This window comes from Galleria mellonella, unplaced genomic scaffold (genome assembly GCF_026898425.1).
Source record: "Galleria mellonella isolate WM207_F2 unplaced genomic scaffold, CSIRO_AGI_GalMel_v1 utg96, whole genome shotgun sequence".
Classification (NCBI taxonomy): Eukaryota; Metazoa; Arthropoda; class Insecta; order Lepidoptera; family Pyralidae; genus Galleria; species Galleria mellonella.
The window spans coordinates 5,252,887-5,274,623 of NW_026442179.1; the positions used below are offsets into that span (position 1 = coordinate 5,252,887).

The window sequence follows — 21,737 nt, forward strand, 5'->3', positions numbered from 1 at the left end:
CAATTATCATCATTCCATTATAAAATAAAATATAAAAAATATATATTTATCTAAAATAAAACAAAGTAAACTATATTTTCTTATGATGCAACTCTTACATTCAATTGTTGAATGAAAAAGCTAGATTCTAACGCAAAAAAACTACTACATTAAAACTTCTACTTCTTTATATTACTTTTTTGCTTTATTGAATAACTAATATTGAAAATAGTTATTTATTTTCATCGATAATTATTAATATCCATATATAATTACTAGTGCATAAGATTTATACTATTGTTGGAAATGTAGATAATAGACATAATGTTAGATAAACAAACGGTGACCTTGAATTGAGCAGCTGTCAACCTAACCAAGTAAAGAATGAAATAAACACAGCGTATTCATTGGAGTCTTCATCATGAGATACGTGGATTCGCAACTTGTTGATAAAATGGATGAGGCTGTAACGCACTATATAAATTCCCATCAACCCAGCGAGGTATTAGCGTTAGTCTTTTAATATTTTATATAACAATTGCTGTTGCTTGAAGTGCAATAATGTTTTGTAAATTTTCCTAAAACCATTTCAGTCTGTACATGTTGATGCCAATGGACTATCCCTCAATGTCCAGGATGATGGGGGTGGGAGAGTGGTCACTGTCATGCATTCACAAACTTTGCCCTCTTCACAAATGTGCAGGTAAGGGTTATCCATTGATTGTAATCTTTTATTCATTGTTTTTGCATTAGATTTTAAACTGGATTAAGGATTTGTGAATATTTTAGTAATATAACATGTGTCACTAATGTCTCAAATGAAAGTTATAATGTTATTTACTAGCTTCTTACTATTTTATTTGCATGGATTATAGAAATATAAAAGCCAATGGAAAAGAACATTTCTGGATAGTTTATTGAGATAAAACATATTCTAGATTTCTAAGTTAGATCTTCAGAAACACAACTATGAAAACTGTATTCAATTCAGTTGTTTTTGCATATTACTGGAACAAACAGACAAATTCTAAATATTGCCATCTAGTTACCGTCTGCTATCAACTAAACCATCCTTATAATTGTTTGGACTTCTATCGTTTTTTATTAAAACCCCTCATTGTCTAGTTATATAACTAAGACTAAGATTAAGAACTCATGCTATTTTCTTGTGAGGACACAGAAACCTCTGCATTTTCTCTCTTAAATATCTTTTTAAAGGCTTTTTTTTATATTTCAAATAATCTTAAAATTACCTATAATATTCTTAACTGAATGGAAGTAATAAAGTCAACTATTGTAACCACCATAATGGTCAATATCTCTATATTAATAATTATATTATCACATTTAAAATCGTAAATTCCACACATCCACACACAGACCTTTTAAAGAATGAGCTTAATATTACTAGAGTTAATGGGTGAAAATGGATTAGTAACCCTGCCCGCGCTATTGGTATATACCGACAAGGCACCAGTGGAAGATGATAGGTGAGAATGAATGCAGGTTAGTTGGCCCACCATGATGAATTCGACAAGAATTAAACATGATGGTTTCCAGGGGGAACCGCGTGGAGGTCAACCTGAGAGGGTATATTGCCAGTAATGGGGTTATTAGACCCCATCACTACCAATCCCTTTCCCCCCAATATTACTAGAGTTAAAGCTGTTCATTAAAATGAAAAAAAAATGATTGATTGAATTGTACATACAATACTTGGGTAATACATTCATCTGGTAGTCCTCATAGCACAATGATAACGTATGTTATGACACATATAATATATAACATAATAGGTTTAGTTTAGAATACATTATTTATTATTATATTCACTTGTTTTTATGGTGATCTGATAATTAATGACTAATCTATATATTTATATGTACAATATGGCCTGCTAAAATCTGTAAATTTTTGGGATTTTAATAAAGACAAAATATTGTGAATTTACTACCTAATAATTAAAATATATCACTAATTCATAAATAACTTTAATTGTGCCTTTGAAATCATTGTTAATTATTTTATTCTATGCTTAATACATTTTTCAAATATCAATTTTATATTAATGTAGTAATCAAGCACTAGTGAGATCATAAATGACCTAGAGGAGATAGGATAGAATGGAAATTATATTATGTCTTAAAATTTGAGATAAAATCAAGTTAAGAGTATAAAGTTTTCATTGTCCTAATTTTGTAATAGTATATAATATGAGACATATCATGATAAGTGCTAAAAAATATATTTTTTATCAGTCAAATCAATTGATACATATTATCAGTATCATTATGTTGTTTGTTTTATTAGTACTAATGTAGAATTAATATATTTATTCTTTCCTTAATATCATAATTTGCATTTTGTGTAACTAAATAGATCCTTTTACACTTTGATCCAACAAGCAAAATAATACTAATTTTTATGACTCCCATTTTTTTTATGCAACTTAGAATGGCAAACAAGCTGACGGCCCACCTGATGGAAAGTGGTAACCGTCGTCTATAGACATGAGCAGTACCGTGGACATAACAGAGTATACTGTTTAAACCCATGATACCCCATGTATTGCCATTCCTGAGGACGCAGGTGTTATTCCTCTGTACCATGTAAATTCTATATACTATATCAATTACTAACTATCTTTTATATAATAATATTGTAGAATGCAACATATATCTAATTGAATTGAATTGAATTCCCTGCCATATCCCATCCTTCAAACTGAAACACAGCCATGCAAACACAACTGGATTTTTTTTACCTATTTCCATTCTTATAATGATATTGTCTCATTGTCAAAACATCTGAGTCAATTCTTTCAAAAACACAATTTCAAATTCTATTTAATTGTATTAAAAAAAAATGTCACAGTATTTAAAGCTTGAATCTATGTTTTAACTTCTCAAGAGAAAGCAATATGAACAAATACATCTCTCATAAATATGTTTATTATTACTTTATCATACTAAAATCTATATTTATTTATTTATTTATTTAAGGACAACCAACAAAGCATACATTTATATCTACTTAAAATTCATGATAATATGGTTACATTATAAAATGCTGCCTCAATTAAAGGTCGCCACGACACGCGTATTCATAATATATTATTATTATTAAGAAAATTTATAAAAACTACAATACTAGTTATACAATAAATAGACTACAGTAATATTTTAAATTTCAAAGATTTGTACACTTATAATCTATACATATGTGCAATGATACATGCATGAATGAATTTAACAAAAGAATCTATATTTCTAACAAAAGAATCTATAATCTATCTTTTAAACAGACATCTACTCTAAAAGTCTGCGCATTTACTCTGACATAATTTTTTGTACAGTACATTTTTTGTACAGTACATTTTTTGTACTTCTATATGTAAATGCGTTAAATGTACATATTCCTTTAGCAGGCAAGTGTCGGTGGGGGAACAAGTTGGTGACGGTCCATGGGGGGAAGAGCTCCTGGATACCGATGGGAGATTAGCAGCACTTGTGGCGCATTTGGCGCAGCATTCAAAGGTGTCGCACTATCAAACCTCACACCATAAGGTATGGTTTGGTAAACTGTTATTTAAGCTTGTAGGAAACATATATATGTATCTGTTATAATATTAGAAAAAGAAAACATTGGTTACTGCACCGATTTTCATGCTGTTTTCATACATGGATAGAGTAGTTCTCGAGGATGTTTTTAGTATATGATTTGTTTTTTTTTTTTTCGAAATTGATTTGGTGTCGCCGTGATTCGACCGGGTCGTGTGGGCACCCCGTGACACCGCGCTTCGTGTCCGAAGCGGGGGGGGGGGGGGGGGGGTTAGGTTGTGTATCATTGTATTTTTTTTTGTTCGTTATGATTTAACTCAAAAACTACTCAACCAATTTTATCGAAAGCTTCAAAGTATTTCTGTAAAGAACCTGTGCGAAGCCGGGGCGGATTACTAGTTAAAGCTAATATAAAATACTAATTTCTCTTTCAATTTATTTACCTTGATTTTAAGCGTCACTAAACCGTCATACTCTGTGTTTCCGATTTTATTCTATATATTAAAATATTTTATTGTATTAAACGTAGGTACCTTCAGTACGTGATATGGATGCTTCCGTGATCCTAGATGCCCCCATAAGACTGTTCAATGGACAGACCTTGGTAAGTGCTGTGTTAAGTCTTATAAAATTGTTTTATTTAAAATGGTTATTTAATTAAAATATTTTATTTAATTCTTCTACCTTTCGTATTTATGTGAGTGCCAATACTTGAAGATTGAACACCACTATTGCTACCAGAAATTTCACAATCTTCTTTATGAACCATCAATTTCCGACTGCCATTTTAATCACGCACATTTTGTGACATGTGTTTCACCTTTAAACGAGGCATTTTTAGGCAAATTACTAAATCGCTGCTCAGAGTCTAGTGTTTTTTTACTGGATGATAATGGAATAGTAACTCCACCTGCGCCAACGGTATACGCTGACGGGGCACCAATGAGGGATGATAGGTGAGAATGAAAAGTCAGGTCAGTTGGCGCATAGTGATGAATTCATAAAAAAAACTATCATCAAGATCAAAAGAAATCAAGATGGTTTCCAGGGGGAACCGCGTGGAGGTCGACCTGATAAGGTATATTGCTAGCAATGGGGCCTGTAAGGTATATTGCTAGTCCCATTCCTAACAATCCCTTTCCCCCCTGGAGCCTAGTGTTAACCATTCGGGTTAACATTAAGTTAACCGCAGTTTGGGTGCTGAACATACAGCCAAAACCCAGTGATATAGACATCCGCAAGATAGTTACTAGTTCAGTAAAATAATTAAGTTGAAGTCTTTTAAATTACATAAAATAATTGTTAAGTTTTTAATTTTTATGAATAAATTGAGTAGACTAATAGTTACAGGTTCGCGAATAGTACACAGTAATGTCATTTGCCATATTTCTTAATACTTTGAACAATATACAAGTTGCTCGGCAGTTAGAGCGAGACAGAGGTACCCATACAGTCGATTTTGTACAGGCTCCCTCTGGCCTCTGGTAAGTTATACGGGTTTCCATCACCAGGACCAACAAGGCGATTCGATAGTGGTGGATGTGCCCCAACTACCGCCGCTGCCACCGTTACAGGAAATGAAGAGGTGTCCAGAAACAGACTGGTTCAACAACAAAACGAAAAATATGCTTAAAGTAAGTTATTTTTTTTATTTACAGTATTTTACTTATTTACAAGTATACTGAGTTTACAGTGTGGCGGTGGCTCTGGGGTTCCTTAAAAGGTACTTTAAGACTCATTCGATTCTTTGCCCATAACCAGAAGCTCCGCTCTTGATCTTGTGGTGGGCAGATAATTTTGGGAGTCACAGCTCACCCTCTCTCCATCCTTCTTAAATACTATAGACTATGGGTGTTGGGGAAGGCCTATGTCCAGTAGTAGATAGATAGTTTCTATCTACTACTGGACATAGGCCTATATATATATATATATATATATATATATATATATATATATATATATATATATATATATATATATATATATATATATATATATAAGGCCTATGTCCAGTAGTAGATAGAAATATATATATATCTACTACTGGACATAGGCCTTCCCCAACCTCAGTCTTCAAATGACAAAATTTGAAGGCTTTGTTTCAAGTGTTATTTTTTTTTTAAGAAAGTTTTTCATTGTTTAAAATAATGTTTCATGTTAGTTTTAATATGTGTTATTGAAATTTATTTATTTATTTAACACTATTGTACACACCAATTATTTATAAAAAAATATGACAGAGGTATACAAATGTGCAAAGGTGAGATGAACTCTAAAAGAGTTCTCTTCCAGCAACACCCAAAGTGGATTAGTTGGAAGTTTACAGTTACATATTTACTTGCGTTGTTAGTGTTGTTTCGTAAGTTCATTGACCTGACAACATCCGACCAAAAGAAATAGCGGAAATAACACAAATGTATAGAGTATCTTGAAAAATAATCTTTATTTAAATAGACATGTTTACAAGCTCTTTTCAATCGTCGTGTATGTAAACATTCTACCGCTGCGGTCGTTATGTTGTTATCTACCGTGAAATTTACAAGAACTCGGCATTTATTATTGTAAAATAAGACAATAATAATATAGAATTGGGAATGAGCTGGGAGCCTGGTGATCTGTAAGACAGGTTTTTTTTTAATGATTGATAATGGAATGTGCATTACATGTTTTTGTATTTTATGCACGAAAAATTATTAATTCACTCTTGCGCCACCTGCCCAGATAGAAAATTTGTTCTCCTTTAACTAAAGGTTGTCTGTAAGAGATTGCCCTAGCGATAAGACCGCCTTTTGTACCTTTATGTATATATTTTAATGTGTATTTATGTTACTGTATTTCACTTGAATTATTCACTTGTCATTGTATATTTTTATTTATGATGCAATAAAGAGTTAAATAAATGAATAAATAAATGGTAACCCCGCCCGCGCTATCGGTATACGCTGACGGGGCACCTGTGAAGGATGATAGGTGACGATGAAAACAGGTCAATTAGTCCATCGTGACGAATTCCACTAGAATTAACGACGATGGTTTCCAGGGGGAACCGCGTGGAGGTCGACCCGATAGGGTGAATTGCTAGCAATGGGTCCATTAGAGCCCATTACTAACGATCCCTTTCCCCCCGTGTAAGACAGGTTATCCTAGTACACGACACCAATCTCTCACAAAGATTGTTTTAAATTGTAACCTCACATAGCTGTAAGTTTTATTATGTTGTTATTTTATGAAAGAAATATATATATTGACTTATTTACTAATACCAGCTAGTTTTAATATAATAGAATAGGACACCCGCCCCTTTCTGCCCCCTTTTCTGCCCCTTTCCTGCGGTTGCCAACCCGCTTGCCAAAGGTAGCAACTATTAGCAAAGGGCTCCCCCCCCCCCTCTTATAGGAGGGAGGAAGGTCCATACTCAGCAGTGGACAGTTAACGGCTGATATCTTTATCAAGATAACAGAATATTACATTACCTATATATTGTTTTTCTTCTAACCAGGACGACAATACTATGCTGACCGACTCGGACGGCCCAGTATTAGAGATGGCGGGGGCGTCGCCCGCTCAACACAAGCAGCAGAACAAGAAGAGTCTGCCACACAAGAAGCGGATATCTAGGAAGCTGAAGAGGAACAACGGCAGTAGTACGCCGCAACAGGTATGTGTCAATTATACGACACGTCTGATGGTAAACAGGCGCCGTAGAAAGCTTGTAACACGCGTTTTGCGACCCTCACGACTTTTTTTTTAATTAATACTCTAGGTTTCTTAAAAGATTCTTAAGTAAAAATGCGAGTTTCAATTTTATAAAATTATTGTTTTATGTGTGAATTGTGGGATATATTTTTTTATGCAACTATATATATATATATATATATATATACCAGGGGTATTACGCGCGCATTGCCGACATAAGAATTTGTAAGTCTGAATGGCAGATTAGACTAAGAATGCATTTTACGTAATAATATTAATAATATGACATGTACAATTTTAATGCTTTATAACTATAATATCGACTATTTTTAAATGTTGACATAATTAACTGATTCAATGTAACAATTAATATGTATTTAGAATAATTATTTGGACATACATAATTGATAAACTTTTACTTAACATGTGCTAAGACAAAATTTGCATGCCTTTAGATAGGGCGAAATGTGTAGTTCAGTTACCATTTTAAGACCTTTGTACCACATTTCGAGCAAGTAAATTATTCTTTCTTTCTTTCTGGTGAAACCTCTTTACCCCCTTTTGAAGATCAAGTGAGGATATGTTATTTGTCCATAGGATATAGTACTGATAAACTGCAGTGAAGAGGTACAACAGGAGGAGATACTGCCTGATAACTTCGTGTCTGCTGTGCAGCACCAGGAGCATCTGCCGGAGGACACGCATCATATCACGCACGAGGTACCTAGTAAATTGTGACATTATGTACTTTTTTTTATATTACTTAGAATGGCAAACAAACTGACGGTCCACCTGATGGAAAGTGGTAACCGTCGCCTGTAGACATGAGCAGCACCATGGACATAACAGAGTTTAGTGTTTCGCCCATGATATCCCCCATGCGTTGTCATTCCTGAGGACTCAGGTGTTATTCCTCTGTACCCAGTAAATTCACGCCATGTCCCACCCTTCAAACCGAAACACAACCATGCAAACACAACTGCTTCACGGTAGAACCACGAATGGGTAGAAACAGAGATGCCCAAGCAAACGACTTTTGTACAAAGTCCCCTCTTAGAATACATAGATGGAGTGTAATTGTACAAATGCTTAATTATACAAATTATACACACCAACAACCCCCTTTAGTATTATTGGGAAATCAATGTAACTACAACAAGGCTGTATACATAATTTAACTATCTTATCTTATATTTGCATATGGGGTCAGCTAAGCTGTTGCACGTCGACCCGTCGGGATCTTTTGTGCTTCCCCCTGCCTTATACCATCATTTCATAGATCCTTTGTGTTACCTTAACGATATCCCGCGGTTTAAGATATCTGTAGTCCACTGGCTTTGGATAAGCCGTTCCCAGTAGACTCATGCGCATGCTCGCTAACGAGTCACAGTTGCACATCACGTGTTTCATGGATTCCGATTTCTCCCCGCACAGTCTGCACAGTGTGTCCGAAGATAGACCCATCTTGTAAAGTATATGCCTTATTGGAATATGTCCAGTTAAGGCACCCATAATGAGTCTTGCCTATTGTCTGCCATTGCTGTAGATGGGTTTATCCCGTCCTTTATCCTTATAATTTAACTATATCTCTTTACAATTTTTTTTTTTTATAGAATTGTATTACTTAATCATTGCTGTGCATGTCTGAACTTGCAACAACATAGATTTTCTTTAATTTATATATTAATCAACCTGACTTTATGGACACTCATTGTTATAGTTTCTTTCATACATACATTCATACATTACTTGCATACACCCACATACAAGTTAGAGAACTTGCCTATCTTGTTTTAGGATTATAATTTTCGTTTATATTATTAAAATCCGTTATTGGCTGTATTTATGTATGTAAGAGAGTTGGCATGTAAAATAAATAAATAAAATTATTGTATTATTAAGATTTAATAGATAATTTTTCTTTTTTGCTCTAGATGCGTCCAATATTCATATGCCAGTTATGTGGTGAATTCTATGGGGAGGATCAGCTCAAGTTCTTCCAGCATTTGAAGCAACACTACGAGCCCCATACAACCATAATAATCGAGAATCCAGTACCTGATATGGGCATCGATAAGGTAAATTTATGTTCATAGTTCATTAGCTGTCATGTTGTTCCAGCATAGAATCTGCAATTACTTCCTTTCCCGTGGGTGTGGTAACAGGCGACTGAGTAAACTTGGGGTGGGCAGTAGCGTTCTTCTAAATATAATATCCAATCCTAATTGCGGTTGCCAATCCGTTTTTCCAGTATTTGCTACGTTTGAAAACCTCCCTTATGGGGAATGCCTATGCTGAGCAATGGACTTAATGAATAACTATGGGATATGGCATGAATTTACTGGATACAGAGGAATAACACCTGAGTCCTCAGGAATGGCAACGCATGGGGGGTATCATGGGCGAAACAGTATACTCTGTTATGTCCATGGTACTGCTCATGTCTATAGGCGACGGTTACCACTTTCCATCAGGTGGGCCGTCAGCTTGTTTGCCATTTTAAGTAGTATAAAACAAAATAACTTATTAAACAAATATGATGAATAATTTCAGATGACCAACACGTGTATAGTCGATAATGTAGCGACGTTACCCGACTCTATAGTGGAACTGTCGCTCGAGGACACAGTGCCGAAAACAATGTACCAACCAATGGACAAGCACATATTGTACACGTCGAGCGATAAGACACTCAACTATTCGAGCAATAAGCTGCAATATTCTATGGCGAGTATGGACAAAGAGCCTCCAGTGCACCCGTCGGAGGCAGACAAGAGTGATCTGTACGAAACATTGGATAAACTGGAGATGTACCGTTTGAAGAGCCACAAGTCGTATAAGAAACAAAAACCGAATGATGCTCATATCAAAGAAACCAATACTAGTGCTAAGGTAAATATTAATACCCAATTATCTTGATATTAATATATGGGTGGGAGGGATTTTTAATAATGGGGATTTAATAGGTTTTTTTTATGGGTGAAAATGAAATACTCTCGCCTATGCTATCGGTATACATTGGCAGGGCGCCACTAAGGGATGATAGGTGAGGATGAAAATAGGTCAGTTGGCCCATATTGTAACAAATTCAATAAAAATAAACCATGATGGTTTTCAGGGGAAACCGCGTGGAGATTTTTTTGTTTTTACCCATTAAGGGTGAAAATGGAATGGTAACCCAGCCTGTGCTATCGGTATACACAGAGGAGGCACCAGTGGAAGATGATAGGTGAGAATGAATGCAGGTCAGTTGGCCCATCATGATGAATTCGACAAGAATTAACCATAGTTTTCAGGGGGAACCGCGTGGAGGTCGACCTGAGACCGACATTACTAACAATCCCAAGCGGAGATTAACCTCATAGGTTAATTTGCTAGCAATGAGGCTTATAGAGCCGTGGTCTTTTTGTATCGTTTGCGTTCTCAGCCTAATAGCGAGTCGCGTTTCAGTTGGACGACATGGGCGAATTCAGCGAACCCGAGGACCTGATGGAGGGCATCCACGTAGCGGTGGAGGAGGGCGGCGACCACTACGAGCACATCCTGCCGCACCTCACCGTCGACAACGGACACGTGCACCAGGACCACGTGCGCCACTGGTGCGTACTAATGCTACCAGTATTTACACTTATTCACTTGTCTATGCGTTTATACTGTGATCTGTTCAGTCGTCCATACAATTATTCTTTTGCTTAAATAGAAAGAAAGAAAGAAATATTTATTTAATGCTTAATTTCACGTTAAAAACATATAATAATAAGAAATATTTAATAGTAAACAAAAAATAATGATAAAAGAATAAGCATTAAAATGGTGTCACTCAGCTATATGCCATGTTCTTTCAAACATGCCGCTGGTTTTCAGTGGCACCAGTTTATTAGTAACTAATAATTTTGTAGTAAGTGGTACTGGACTGAGATGATAATAAAAAAATAGTGTGCCACTATTTTCTCACTTTATTTTAATAAGGTTAAAAAAAATTTTTAAAAATTCATGCGAAATGGCTCGCGCACCTCCATGTTGAAAATATATCAATGAACTTGTGGTTGATGATCAAGATCATTATATTGTTGACACATTTTAACATATGGGTTATAGTATGAAATATTGATTTTGAGAATTTGAAGAGCAAATAATTTATGTCTAGGATTTCATGACTCAAATCTTGTATTAAGGCGTACGGCTGAAAGAAGAGGGGGTGAATCAATCGTGTTATTGACTATTTTAAATAAACAAATTAGGTCACTGCACCGGCGACGTGTTTCCAAAGATGTCTTTTTTTTCTACAATTTAGAATGGCAAACAAGCTGACGGCCCACCTGATGGAAAGTGGTAACCGTCGCCTATAGACATGAGCAGTACCATGGATACAATAGAGTATACTGTTTCGTCCACGATACCCCCCATGCGTTACCATTCCTTAGTACTCAAGTGTTATTCCTCTGTACCCAGTAAATTAACGCCATATCCCACCCTTCAAACCGAAACACATCCATGCAAACACAACTGCTTCACGGTTGAAACACGAATGGGACAGAGGTACCCGAACAATCGACTTTTGTACAAAGTCTCCCTCCGGTAATGCCTAAGTAAGATACCGAAGTACCCAAGATTATCATCATAAGATTTTAATATAAGGAGTTTGTTTGACTTAAATGAAACTGCAATGGTTGAATAGGTACATGAGGGGGGCGAACGAGTCGCAGGGGGCGGAATCACCGCCTTCAGGGGCTACCTCCCCGCGCGCCGCGCCCGCCTACAGCGCCACGCCCGCGCCCGCCGCGCCCGCCGCGCCCGCCGCGCCCCCTGCCGGCCGCGACACGCACTACTCACCCGACGCGCAGCCGCACCACCACCACGACCACCACGACCACCACGAGCCGCACGAACACCACCACTTCAAAGGTAACCTTAATACGTTCTCCACATGCAATTTACTAGCGTTCTTTTAGAGTTTTATTTTTAAAAGATTTCATAATCACGCATTATATGTTAATGTAGTATCTACCGGTTTAATATACGTGTAATTAGATCAAAAGATCGCGACTAGTTTCGGAATCAATTCGTGATCCTTAGTCATGAGCAGCTAACGCAAACACGAACCTGAGTGAATGCCTCGACCGAGGTTATCGAATACCTCGAGGAGGTATTAATTACATTGTGATATTGGTTTAAAATCTAATGTTTAAAATAAAATAAATTGCATATATATATATATACGCTAGTTTTTAATTAGTATGTGCCTATTTATTTTTATATATTTTTTTTGATATAACATTCCTATGTCGTATATTATATATTAATATTTGATAATAAAACGGTGCCTCATGTAGATGCAAACTGAAAATCAATCAATTTTGGCATGAATCCAGCAAAAATTAAGTTTGTACCTCCTGCCAAGCATACGGATACTTTACAGTGTATTTATTAATATATGTACTACGAACAATAAATATTATTATTATTATTAAATAAATTAAATATGATTTTCTTTTTTTTTTACGCAACTTAGAATGGCAAACAAGCTGACGGCCCACCTGATGGAAAATAGTAACCGTCGCCTGTAAACATGAACCATAACATAGACATAACAGAGTATACTGTTTCGCTATATGATACCCCCCATACGTTGCCATTCCTGAGGACTCAGGTGTTATTCCTCTGTATCAAGTAAATTCACGCCATATCCCACCCTTCAAACCGAAACACCCTCACGCAAACAACTGCTTCACGGTAGAAACACGAATATGACAGAGGTGCCCAAGCAAATGACTTTTGTACAAAGTCTCCCTCTAGTCTAGTTTCTTCTTTATGTATGATTTTAGATACCTCTAAAAAGTAGTTTTTCAATACCACCAAAGGTCTATCTATGGTTCAATTATTGTCTATAGACATCAAGTATTACGGTCCCATCATATAGAATATTTCACAGTTAAAAATGCATAAAAAAAAAATCATAAAGTGCTATGATCTCGTGATAATAATGCATAAGTATGTTCAACAGATGAAATATTAAAACGTATCCTCGAAGCGGAGTCTCCAGCGTTGAACACCAACTATGCGAACCATATGTTGCCCAATTATGAGGTGCAGAATCCGCCCGAGCACCGCAGCGAGGACGTGAAGCCGACAGAACAGGCCAAGACAGTCGATAAGAAGGTATATATATATATATATATATTGTCCATTAAACAAACATTTATACACAATAGGAGCCACAGACAGCCCTCTATGTCGAGGCTGTTTTGACGCCGAAGAAACGGCTGCTCGCGTAATCCTGGAATGTGAAGCTGAAGCCCATCAATGTTTAGAAATCCTCGGAACGGTGAGGTCGCTCCGTGAGGTCTGCGAAGAACCCAGGAAGCTTCTGCGCTCCTGGGCGAAGCTAGGTTGGCTGTACTAGCCACCACTCATACGCACAATGGCCCAAGTGAGAGGCTAAGCGCGGAAAATGAGAGTCCTATTCATATTCATATATATATATATATATATATATATATATATATATATATATATATATATATATATATATATATATATATATATATATATATATATATATATATATTACCACACATTTATTAGTTATATAATTTTTAATTATATAAATATTATGCCTTCATTGTAAAATACATATGTGGATTCGTGTGATGTGCAGACGAAGACGTTCTCGTGCGTGGAGTGCGGGCGCGTGTTCCACCACAAGAACAGCCTCATGTACCACATGCTGTCGCACAGCGACAAGCAGCAGGCCTGCAGGGAGTGCGGCAAGACCTTCTACACGCCCGGCGCACTCAAGGTGACTTCATTTATTTATTAATTTATTTACACAAGAAATATATAATAAATGTGACAAATGTATACATATGTACAAAGGCGAGGTTAACTCTAAAAGAGTGGAAGCTGGAAGAGTCAACGAATCCAAAGTGAAAAGGAGCATCGATGTCAGTGGGTAGAGCGGTGTACATTAGTGTGACAATTTTCAAACAAAAAGAATTAGACAAAGTTAGGTATATACATTAGTAATTATATTTATGTTTATGTATATAAAAGGCCGGCAGCATTAAGTCCGCCATGTACATATATATGTTTGTACTAATGAATAAATAAATACTTGGCTGCACTGTTAATTAATAAATATTATTATAATATAAGAATTGAATAGAAATTATCTTTATTATATTTATTTATTTAACTCTTTATTGCACCATAAATAAAAATATACAATGACAAGTGAATAATTCAAGTGAAATACAGTAACATAAATACAGATTGAAATATACACATAAAGGTACAATAAGTTTGTCTTATCGAATAAATAAATCTCTTACAGACAAATATTATTATAATATAAGAATTGAATAGAAATTATCTTTATTATATTTAATTAATCATTTTTCATAAATAAAAAATACAAAAACCTGAATAATGCAGTGAAAATATCAAATACATGAAATAATTTATTAAACTACTTACTATATATATATATATATATATATATATATATATATATATATATATATATATATATATATATATATATATATATATATATATATATATATATATATAATATCAAATACATATAATTTATTAAATAAACCTGTTTACAATATTTTTTTTTTTAATATATATATAATAAGTTTTTGTGTTCTTGTATTTCTCTTTAATAATATTTTTATTCCCAATGATGGTAACACATAGCATGCTTCTCATTATAATAAGCAACAAATTTTAACGTTACTGATGTTCATACAAATGAATTATGGATTGATCGCTTGATAAGTGACGTAATACCTGATCTGCGTCAGGTACACAAACGCGTGCACAACGACGACCGGCCGTACAAGTGCGAGGACTGCGGCCGCAGCTTCCGACAGTGGAGCGTGCTCAAATATCACAAGATGTCCATACATTCCACACAAGTGAGTACTCGGAGAGTTCCTCGTCCGTTACTGGCTAATAATCTGTACACAGTACACAGTTAGAATTATTTACATTCAATTCAAAACTTATTTTTTTTTTTTTTTTAATAGTTATTGTTTATGATTCTAGTGCCCATTTTTTTTTTAACAAAAGTTGATATTGCAGTTGTAAATTTGTGTCAATATAGATTATCAGCTGCTGACAGTACAAGAATTATTTATTTATTATAGTTTATAAGAGACTAAAATAAATAAATAAGGAGTGCTCAGAGGAATTGTTCAATATGATGCCCACAGCCATTTTTTCCATTGTACAGTTTGCCATCCACAGGGAGTTCATCTTTATGTCCTACAGTCTCAATGGTCGCGTACTGCGCGGTTTCAGAGATGTTTCCTCCCACGAACACTCAGGTTGTGGAATGAGCTCCCTGCCGAGGTTTTCCCAAGAGAGTACAGCATGGGGTTCTTCAAAAAAGGGGTAAAGAGGATTCTTCAGGGTCGGCAACGCACGTGTATACCTCTGGTATTGCAGGTGTTTATAGGCTACGGTAACCACTTACCATCAGGTGGGCCGTATGCTTGTTTGCCACCTCAGTGGTAGATAAAAAAACTTATATGTGTGTGTGAGAGAGAGAGATGGAGAGAGAATAAACGCGATTTATGTGAATCATGATAATTTCGAATCATCGACCGCGTTACTTAATGGTTGAAGAAGGATAGCAATGTCTTCCTTGAAACATTACCAAAGCCTAATTACCTACTACCCTACCAGTTGCCAACCTACCTACCAAGCGTGATAACCATTGGTAAAACGACAGTAGAAGATTTTTATTTTTAATGAAATAGTACCCATATTTAGCTTTCTGTTGATGAAAGTGTTTTTGAAATAGGTTAAGTACTTTCCATGTTTATGCTTTACAAACAAGAAATCAAATCTTTCCTTCTAATAAATATAAGTATTTATTTGTAACTTAAAGGTTCAATGTTGTAACCATGCACCTGTGTTTGTGGTTGCACAGAAACTGTTCAAGTGCGAGTTCTGCGAGAAGGAGTTCGCGCGCAAGTACTCGCTGAACCTGCACCGGCGCATCCACACCGGCGAGCGCAACTACAAGTGCGACTACTGCAACAAGACCTTCCGCGCCTCGCACTACCGCCTCTCGCACATGCGCACGCACACAGGTAACGCACGCGGCCACGCGCGGACGCGCACACGCGCACACGCGCACACGCGGGGACACGGACACATACACACACGGACACACACGCACACACACACAGAGAGAGAGAGAGAGAGGGCACACGGACACACACACACGCGCGCACACACACACACACATAGACACTCGACACACACACACACACACACACACACACACACACACACACACACACACACACACACACACACACACACACACACACACACACACACACGCGCGCGCGCGCACACACACACACACACACACACACACACACACACACACACACACACACACACACACACACACACACACACACACACAGAGAGAGAGAGAGAGAGAGAGAGGTGCACGCAATCAGTTACAGTATTCGATCTCATGATCTCATGATCATGATGATGAATTTATCTGTCATACACAGGGTGTGGTGAACATGTTTTATATTATCAATGGAAGTATATATTTATTTACTTATACTTTTGCACACATTAGAATATGTCTGCAGTGCGAACTTAATGCCTGATGACATTCTCTACCAGTCAACAGTTACACTGAACAGAGAGAGTAAATATGTTGTTCATGTCGTAGTTCACTAGTTGTTATTCTTGTATGTTTTTACTATATGCATATTCTATTTAATCTCTTATAATAATTCCACTATTGATCACATATTTATATTCTATCTTATGTTTGTCTAACATTCCCATGGGAATCTGTAATTGGCTAATGTACGGTGTAAATATAATATTTTTAATTATTCTTAAAATAAGCTATTGATTCTAGATGTAATATTAAAATAAAAAATCCTAAAATGAAATGTCCTTTCAGGTGACAAACCGTACAAGTGCAGTCAATGTGGCAAATGTTTCCGTGTTACCGGCGATCTCCGGAGACACTTTGTAATCCATGAGAAAATGCGCAATCGCATAGAAGAGCATAAGAACAAAAAAGAGGCAAAAGACGCAAAAGATAAGAAAGCCACAGCGAACAAAGTGGACGTTAAAGTCGAGCCTCCCAACACGAGTGAGGGTGATAACAAGCAAGTACCCAAAACGGTGAAGAAAGTAGCTGTAGCCTCCACAACCAGGGGTCCAATACTGAGGAATGTGGATAAGAAAACGCGGACAAAGAAGAATCAAGGTAAAAAGGATGGTGCACCTAATGTCACAATAGGACATAGGTTAGAGAACGGACAATATAAAATGGATGGGGAATACTCAAATATGGGAGTGTTTGATGTGAGACATGCAGACGAAGAGTATCATAAGTTTAAAGAGGTCTACAATGAGAATGAAGCGCTGACAAATTACAAAGCTAAGGAACAATACAGCGGACAGGTAGTGAACTACAAAGATGCCGTAGGAATGAGCGAGACGAGAGATTTTGCTGTACTAAGACCCATGTTCAAGAATGATCACGAGAGTGTTTCAGATAAACAAGTATATGCTAGATCAGAAAATACAGATGGTAAGATGCAAGTGTTCACCCATGTAGAAAAAAGTAAGGACTATAACGGACCAATAGTAAGTAATTCGGTGTCCCTAGGTGATATGAGGCACTTGGATAGAGAGACGGCGAGGGATACTCGAAATGATTCTTTACACGGGGAGACAATTGAAAACGGTTTCCTAGAAAGACTGGCGGGACTTTATAACATACCAGCTATATGAAAATAGAAGAAATATTGCTGAGCTAATTCAGTAATATATTTTAATAATTGCATAGTTTTAATTTTTATTTGGTCACTTTTTTTTTTGTAAATGAACAAATTGTAGGCGTCAAAGCCATTACAATGTGCCTGTCCCACCTACTTAGTTATTTATATTGAACGCGAGGTACTTGGTTAGACTGTGAACGTTTTAAATAGGCATGTAAGCAATGTTACCATTTATTTCACATCCATTTAGTATAAAAATAACAGCATATTTTCGTTTTTTTTTTTTTTTTTTCGTCTAGTTTGGCGAAAAAGTTTGTGTATTTTTTTCTATTGTAATTTAATTGTACCTAGTCCTATGGTTTAGCTCTTATACTGTCTTTTTATACATTTAGTCAACTCGACCTTTAAAGAGTTATTATGAATTTTAACTGTTTAATTTTTTTTTTTTTTCAATTGACTTGAAATTATATGAATTATGTCGATTTATTGTACGTATATACATATACAAGAAAAACTTATGTGATAAGTGTATGCTCAACTCGGATTGAGTATAGATGGCGCTCTGTGATATCTCCAGGGCTTTTTTATTATTTTTTATATGTGTACTTCCATAGTGGTCTCATATTAATTTGTTGATTTCAACAAAAATCATACTTAATAAAAAATACCTTAATTTTTTTGCATAATATTAGTGTTTCATATTTTAATGTTAATTATAAAGAATAAAGGTGTAGAAATCAGATTTTTTTATATATAAAATTTTAGAGTTTGTCTGTCTGTATCGATATTTTATTGTTTTATGAATAAACATGAAGTAATGATCATAATAATAGATTGGGTAGAAGTGACACTATTACATTGTCTTTGATAAATGCGCTAATACCACCATTTATACTTCTTCCTTCACGACACGTTTTATATATTTTTTTTATTGGATGAAAATGGAATGGTAACCCCGCCTGCGCTAACGGGATACGCTGGCGGGGCACCAGTGAAGGGTGATAGATGAGAATGAAAATAGGCCAGTTAGCCCATCATGATCAATTCATTAGGAATGATAGTTTCCAGGGGGAACCGCGAGGAGGTCGACCTGGTTGGGTATATTGCTAACAATGGGATTCTCAGTCTCCGTTACTAACAATGCCTTTCCCCCCACCACGTATATGTTGGGATATTTGTTTGCATTTACAAATAGTTTTATCAATAGACGCCTCACACGCGATACGTTCGAGTGAGCGGGACACATGTTATTCCCCGCCCCCGCCCCGGCTTCGCGCGGGTACACATTACATCACGTCACATTAGAAACCTCTAAATTTATCAGTGTTTCTCTACAATATTATGCATGTATTATACATATAAACCTTTCTCTTGAAATACTCTCTCTATTAAAAAAACTGCTTCAAAATCCGTGGCGTAGTTTTAAAGATTTAAGTATACATAGGGACGGACAGACAGCGACAGCGACTTTGTTTTATACTATGTAGTAATCAGAACGTGGACGGTCATCGTGCCAGCCATAGATTTATGATAGTACCTGCGATTCAAATAAGACAGTAATAGAACGAGACACAACTATAAGCGAAACACGTCAGTATGAGCGGATCGGAAATATGTTTTGTCTTGCTCTACATACGCTTTTATATATATATATATATATATATATATATATATATATATATATATATATATATATATATATATTATATATTATTTTTTATTGGTGATAATGAAATAGCCCCACCCGCGCTATCGGTATACACCGGCGGGGCACCAGTGAAGGATGATAGGTGAGGATGAATCAGGTCAGTTAGCCCATCGTGACGAATTCAACAAGAATTGTTCACGATGGTTTCCAGGGGAAACCACGTGGAGGTTGACCCGATAGGGCATATTGCTAGCAATGGGGCTGTCAAATTCCATTGCTAACAATCCCTTTCCCCAACGCTTTCATATTTGAACGACTCGGCTTATTTGGTCACAGCAAAAGCATTACGTTTACATTATCCGTTCAAATTAAATAGCCATATCACTATTATACGTGTCACGAATAAAGAGGTCATTCTATTATTTCATAGTGCATACGTTTATAGCATTTTTATGGCATTCTCTTTCTAAGGCGCTTACGTAATTATTATTTTTAAAATTAATAAATGTCACTTCTACTCATTTATTGTTTTTATGTACACAATTGTTTGTATATTTTATGTTTGAAGACATTACAAATTGTTATAGTAATATTATTCTTATAAACTTTTAATAGAGGTTCGAAAAGAGTTGTATCCAGAGCCGTGAAACATACCTATTAAAAATAACTTTATAATGTAATAACAACCTTATTCCTTAGACATAAGATGTATTTTAATTTTTAACTTTTTGCATTGATTCTAAAAGGTGTTTGGTATTTTTTTATGCCACTTAATAATATTATGTGATATGTCCTCCAATTGTAAACCTATTTCTATTACTGATTTTCGTTTGCTTTTTTTAATACTAAACTATATAACATAAGTAGAACATTGTTATCAAAATCAGCTGTTTGGCTTTTGGTGATGTTTTAAGAGGGACGCTGTTGCCCATCCCTCGACCAATAAGTTTCCTTAGTCGCCTCTTCCGACCACGGGTAAGGATGGCGTGGCCCATTCTATGCCAGGAACACACGGCAAATAACATAAGTAGAACGCTTTGTAGCAATAACTTAAAGTAATAAAAAGACTTCATATTGAAATCTTGCTAAACAAATACGACTTACTACTTCGCCTAATATCATTATTAATAAGAATGTTTCATTTAAAAAGATGTAGGACAAACATACCGAATGACATCTCTTGGTATTGTCTAGTATGTAGTTAATTAGGGGTTAAAAAATACGAAAGACTGTTGCTTAAGTTATGGTAATTATTGTGTACTGCATTCATGAATACTGTTATAATATAGCAATATCTACATATAGAGTTACAATATCTACATATTGCGTTACAATATCTACATATTGCGTTACAATATCTACATATTGCGTTACAATATCTACATATTGCGTTACAATATCTACATATTGCGTTACAATATCTACATATTGCGTTACAATATCTACATATTGCGTTACAATATCTACATATTGCGTTACAATATCTACATATTGCGTTACAATATCTACATATTGCGTTACAATATCTACATATTGCCCCAATAAAGTATGTTATATATCTGCAATTGAATGTATAATATAGACATCCAACCGATATGGGTGATATCGAAATAGTTGATGACCTAATTTTCCGTCATCGAAATATGGAAAATAAAGTCATCTAGTATCAGAGTGCAAGTAATAGTACTAAAGTATTTTTTTTTTTTTGTATTGGATGATAATGGAATGGTAACCCCGTCTGCGCTAATGTTTAATTTTCGATTAATTCATCACGATGGGCCACTAACCTGCTTCATCCTCACCTGTCACCTCTAACTAGTGTCCCGCCAGCGTACATCGTTAGTGCAGGCGGGGTTACCATTCCATTTTCATCCATTAAAAAAAAATATATCGGAACGGTACTGATATTAGCCATGCTTCACTATTATGTCTTGTATGAAAAATTGCGTCTGTAATTTTTTTTATTATTATTATTTTTTCTAATAAAATGAGGCGCGTTCTGATTGAATCAATTCCCAGTGATTGGCTAAAATTTGTAAGCCGGGCGTGCATATTTCGATTTGCAAATAA

General features: G+C 35.6%; 1 protein-coding gene across 2 annotated transcripts; it reads left to right on the forward strand.

Moving 5' to 3' along the window:
- Positions 1 to 122: 122 nt before the first annotated feature.
- Positions 123 to 19,661, forward strand: LOC113523365 (uncharacterized). Of its 2 annotated transcripts, none has more exons than XM_026909308.3 (16): positions 123 to 481; positions 573 to 682; positions 3,404 to 3,545; positions 4,069 to 4,143; positions 5,051 to 5,173; positions 7,039 to 7,197; positions 7,833 to 7,955; positions 9,170 to 9,313; positions 9,789 to 10,127; positions 10,686 to 10,834; positions 11,914 to 12,140; positions 13,240 to 13,394; positions 13,894 to 14,034; positions 15,047 to 15,160; positions 16,180 to 16,342; positions 17,191 to 19,661. In XM_026909308.3, the coding sequence occupies exons 1-16, from the start codon at positions 401 to 403 to the stop codon at positions 18,030 to 18,032; spliced, it is 3,087 nt and encodes a 1,028-aa protein (XP_026765109.2). In that variant the 5' UTR covers positions 123 to 400; the 3' UTR covers positions 18,033 to 19,661. The 2 variants fall into 2 exon arrangements, with proteins under 2 accessions (XP_026765109.2, XP_026765110.2); XM_026909309.3 differs by having other exon boundaries at positions 3,407 to 3,545.
- The last annotated feature ends 2,076 nt before the right edge of the window (positions 19,662 to 21,737 follow it).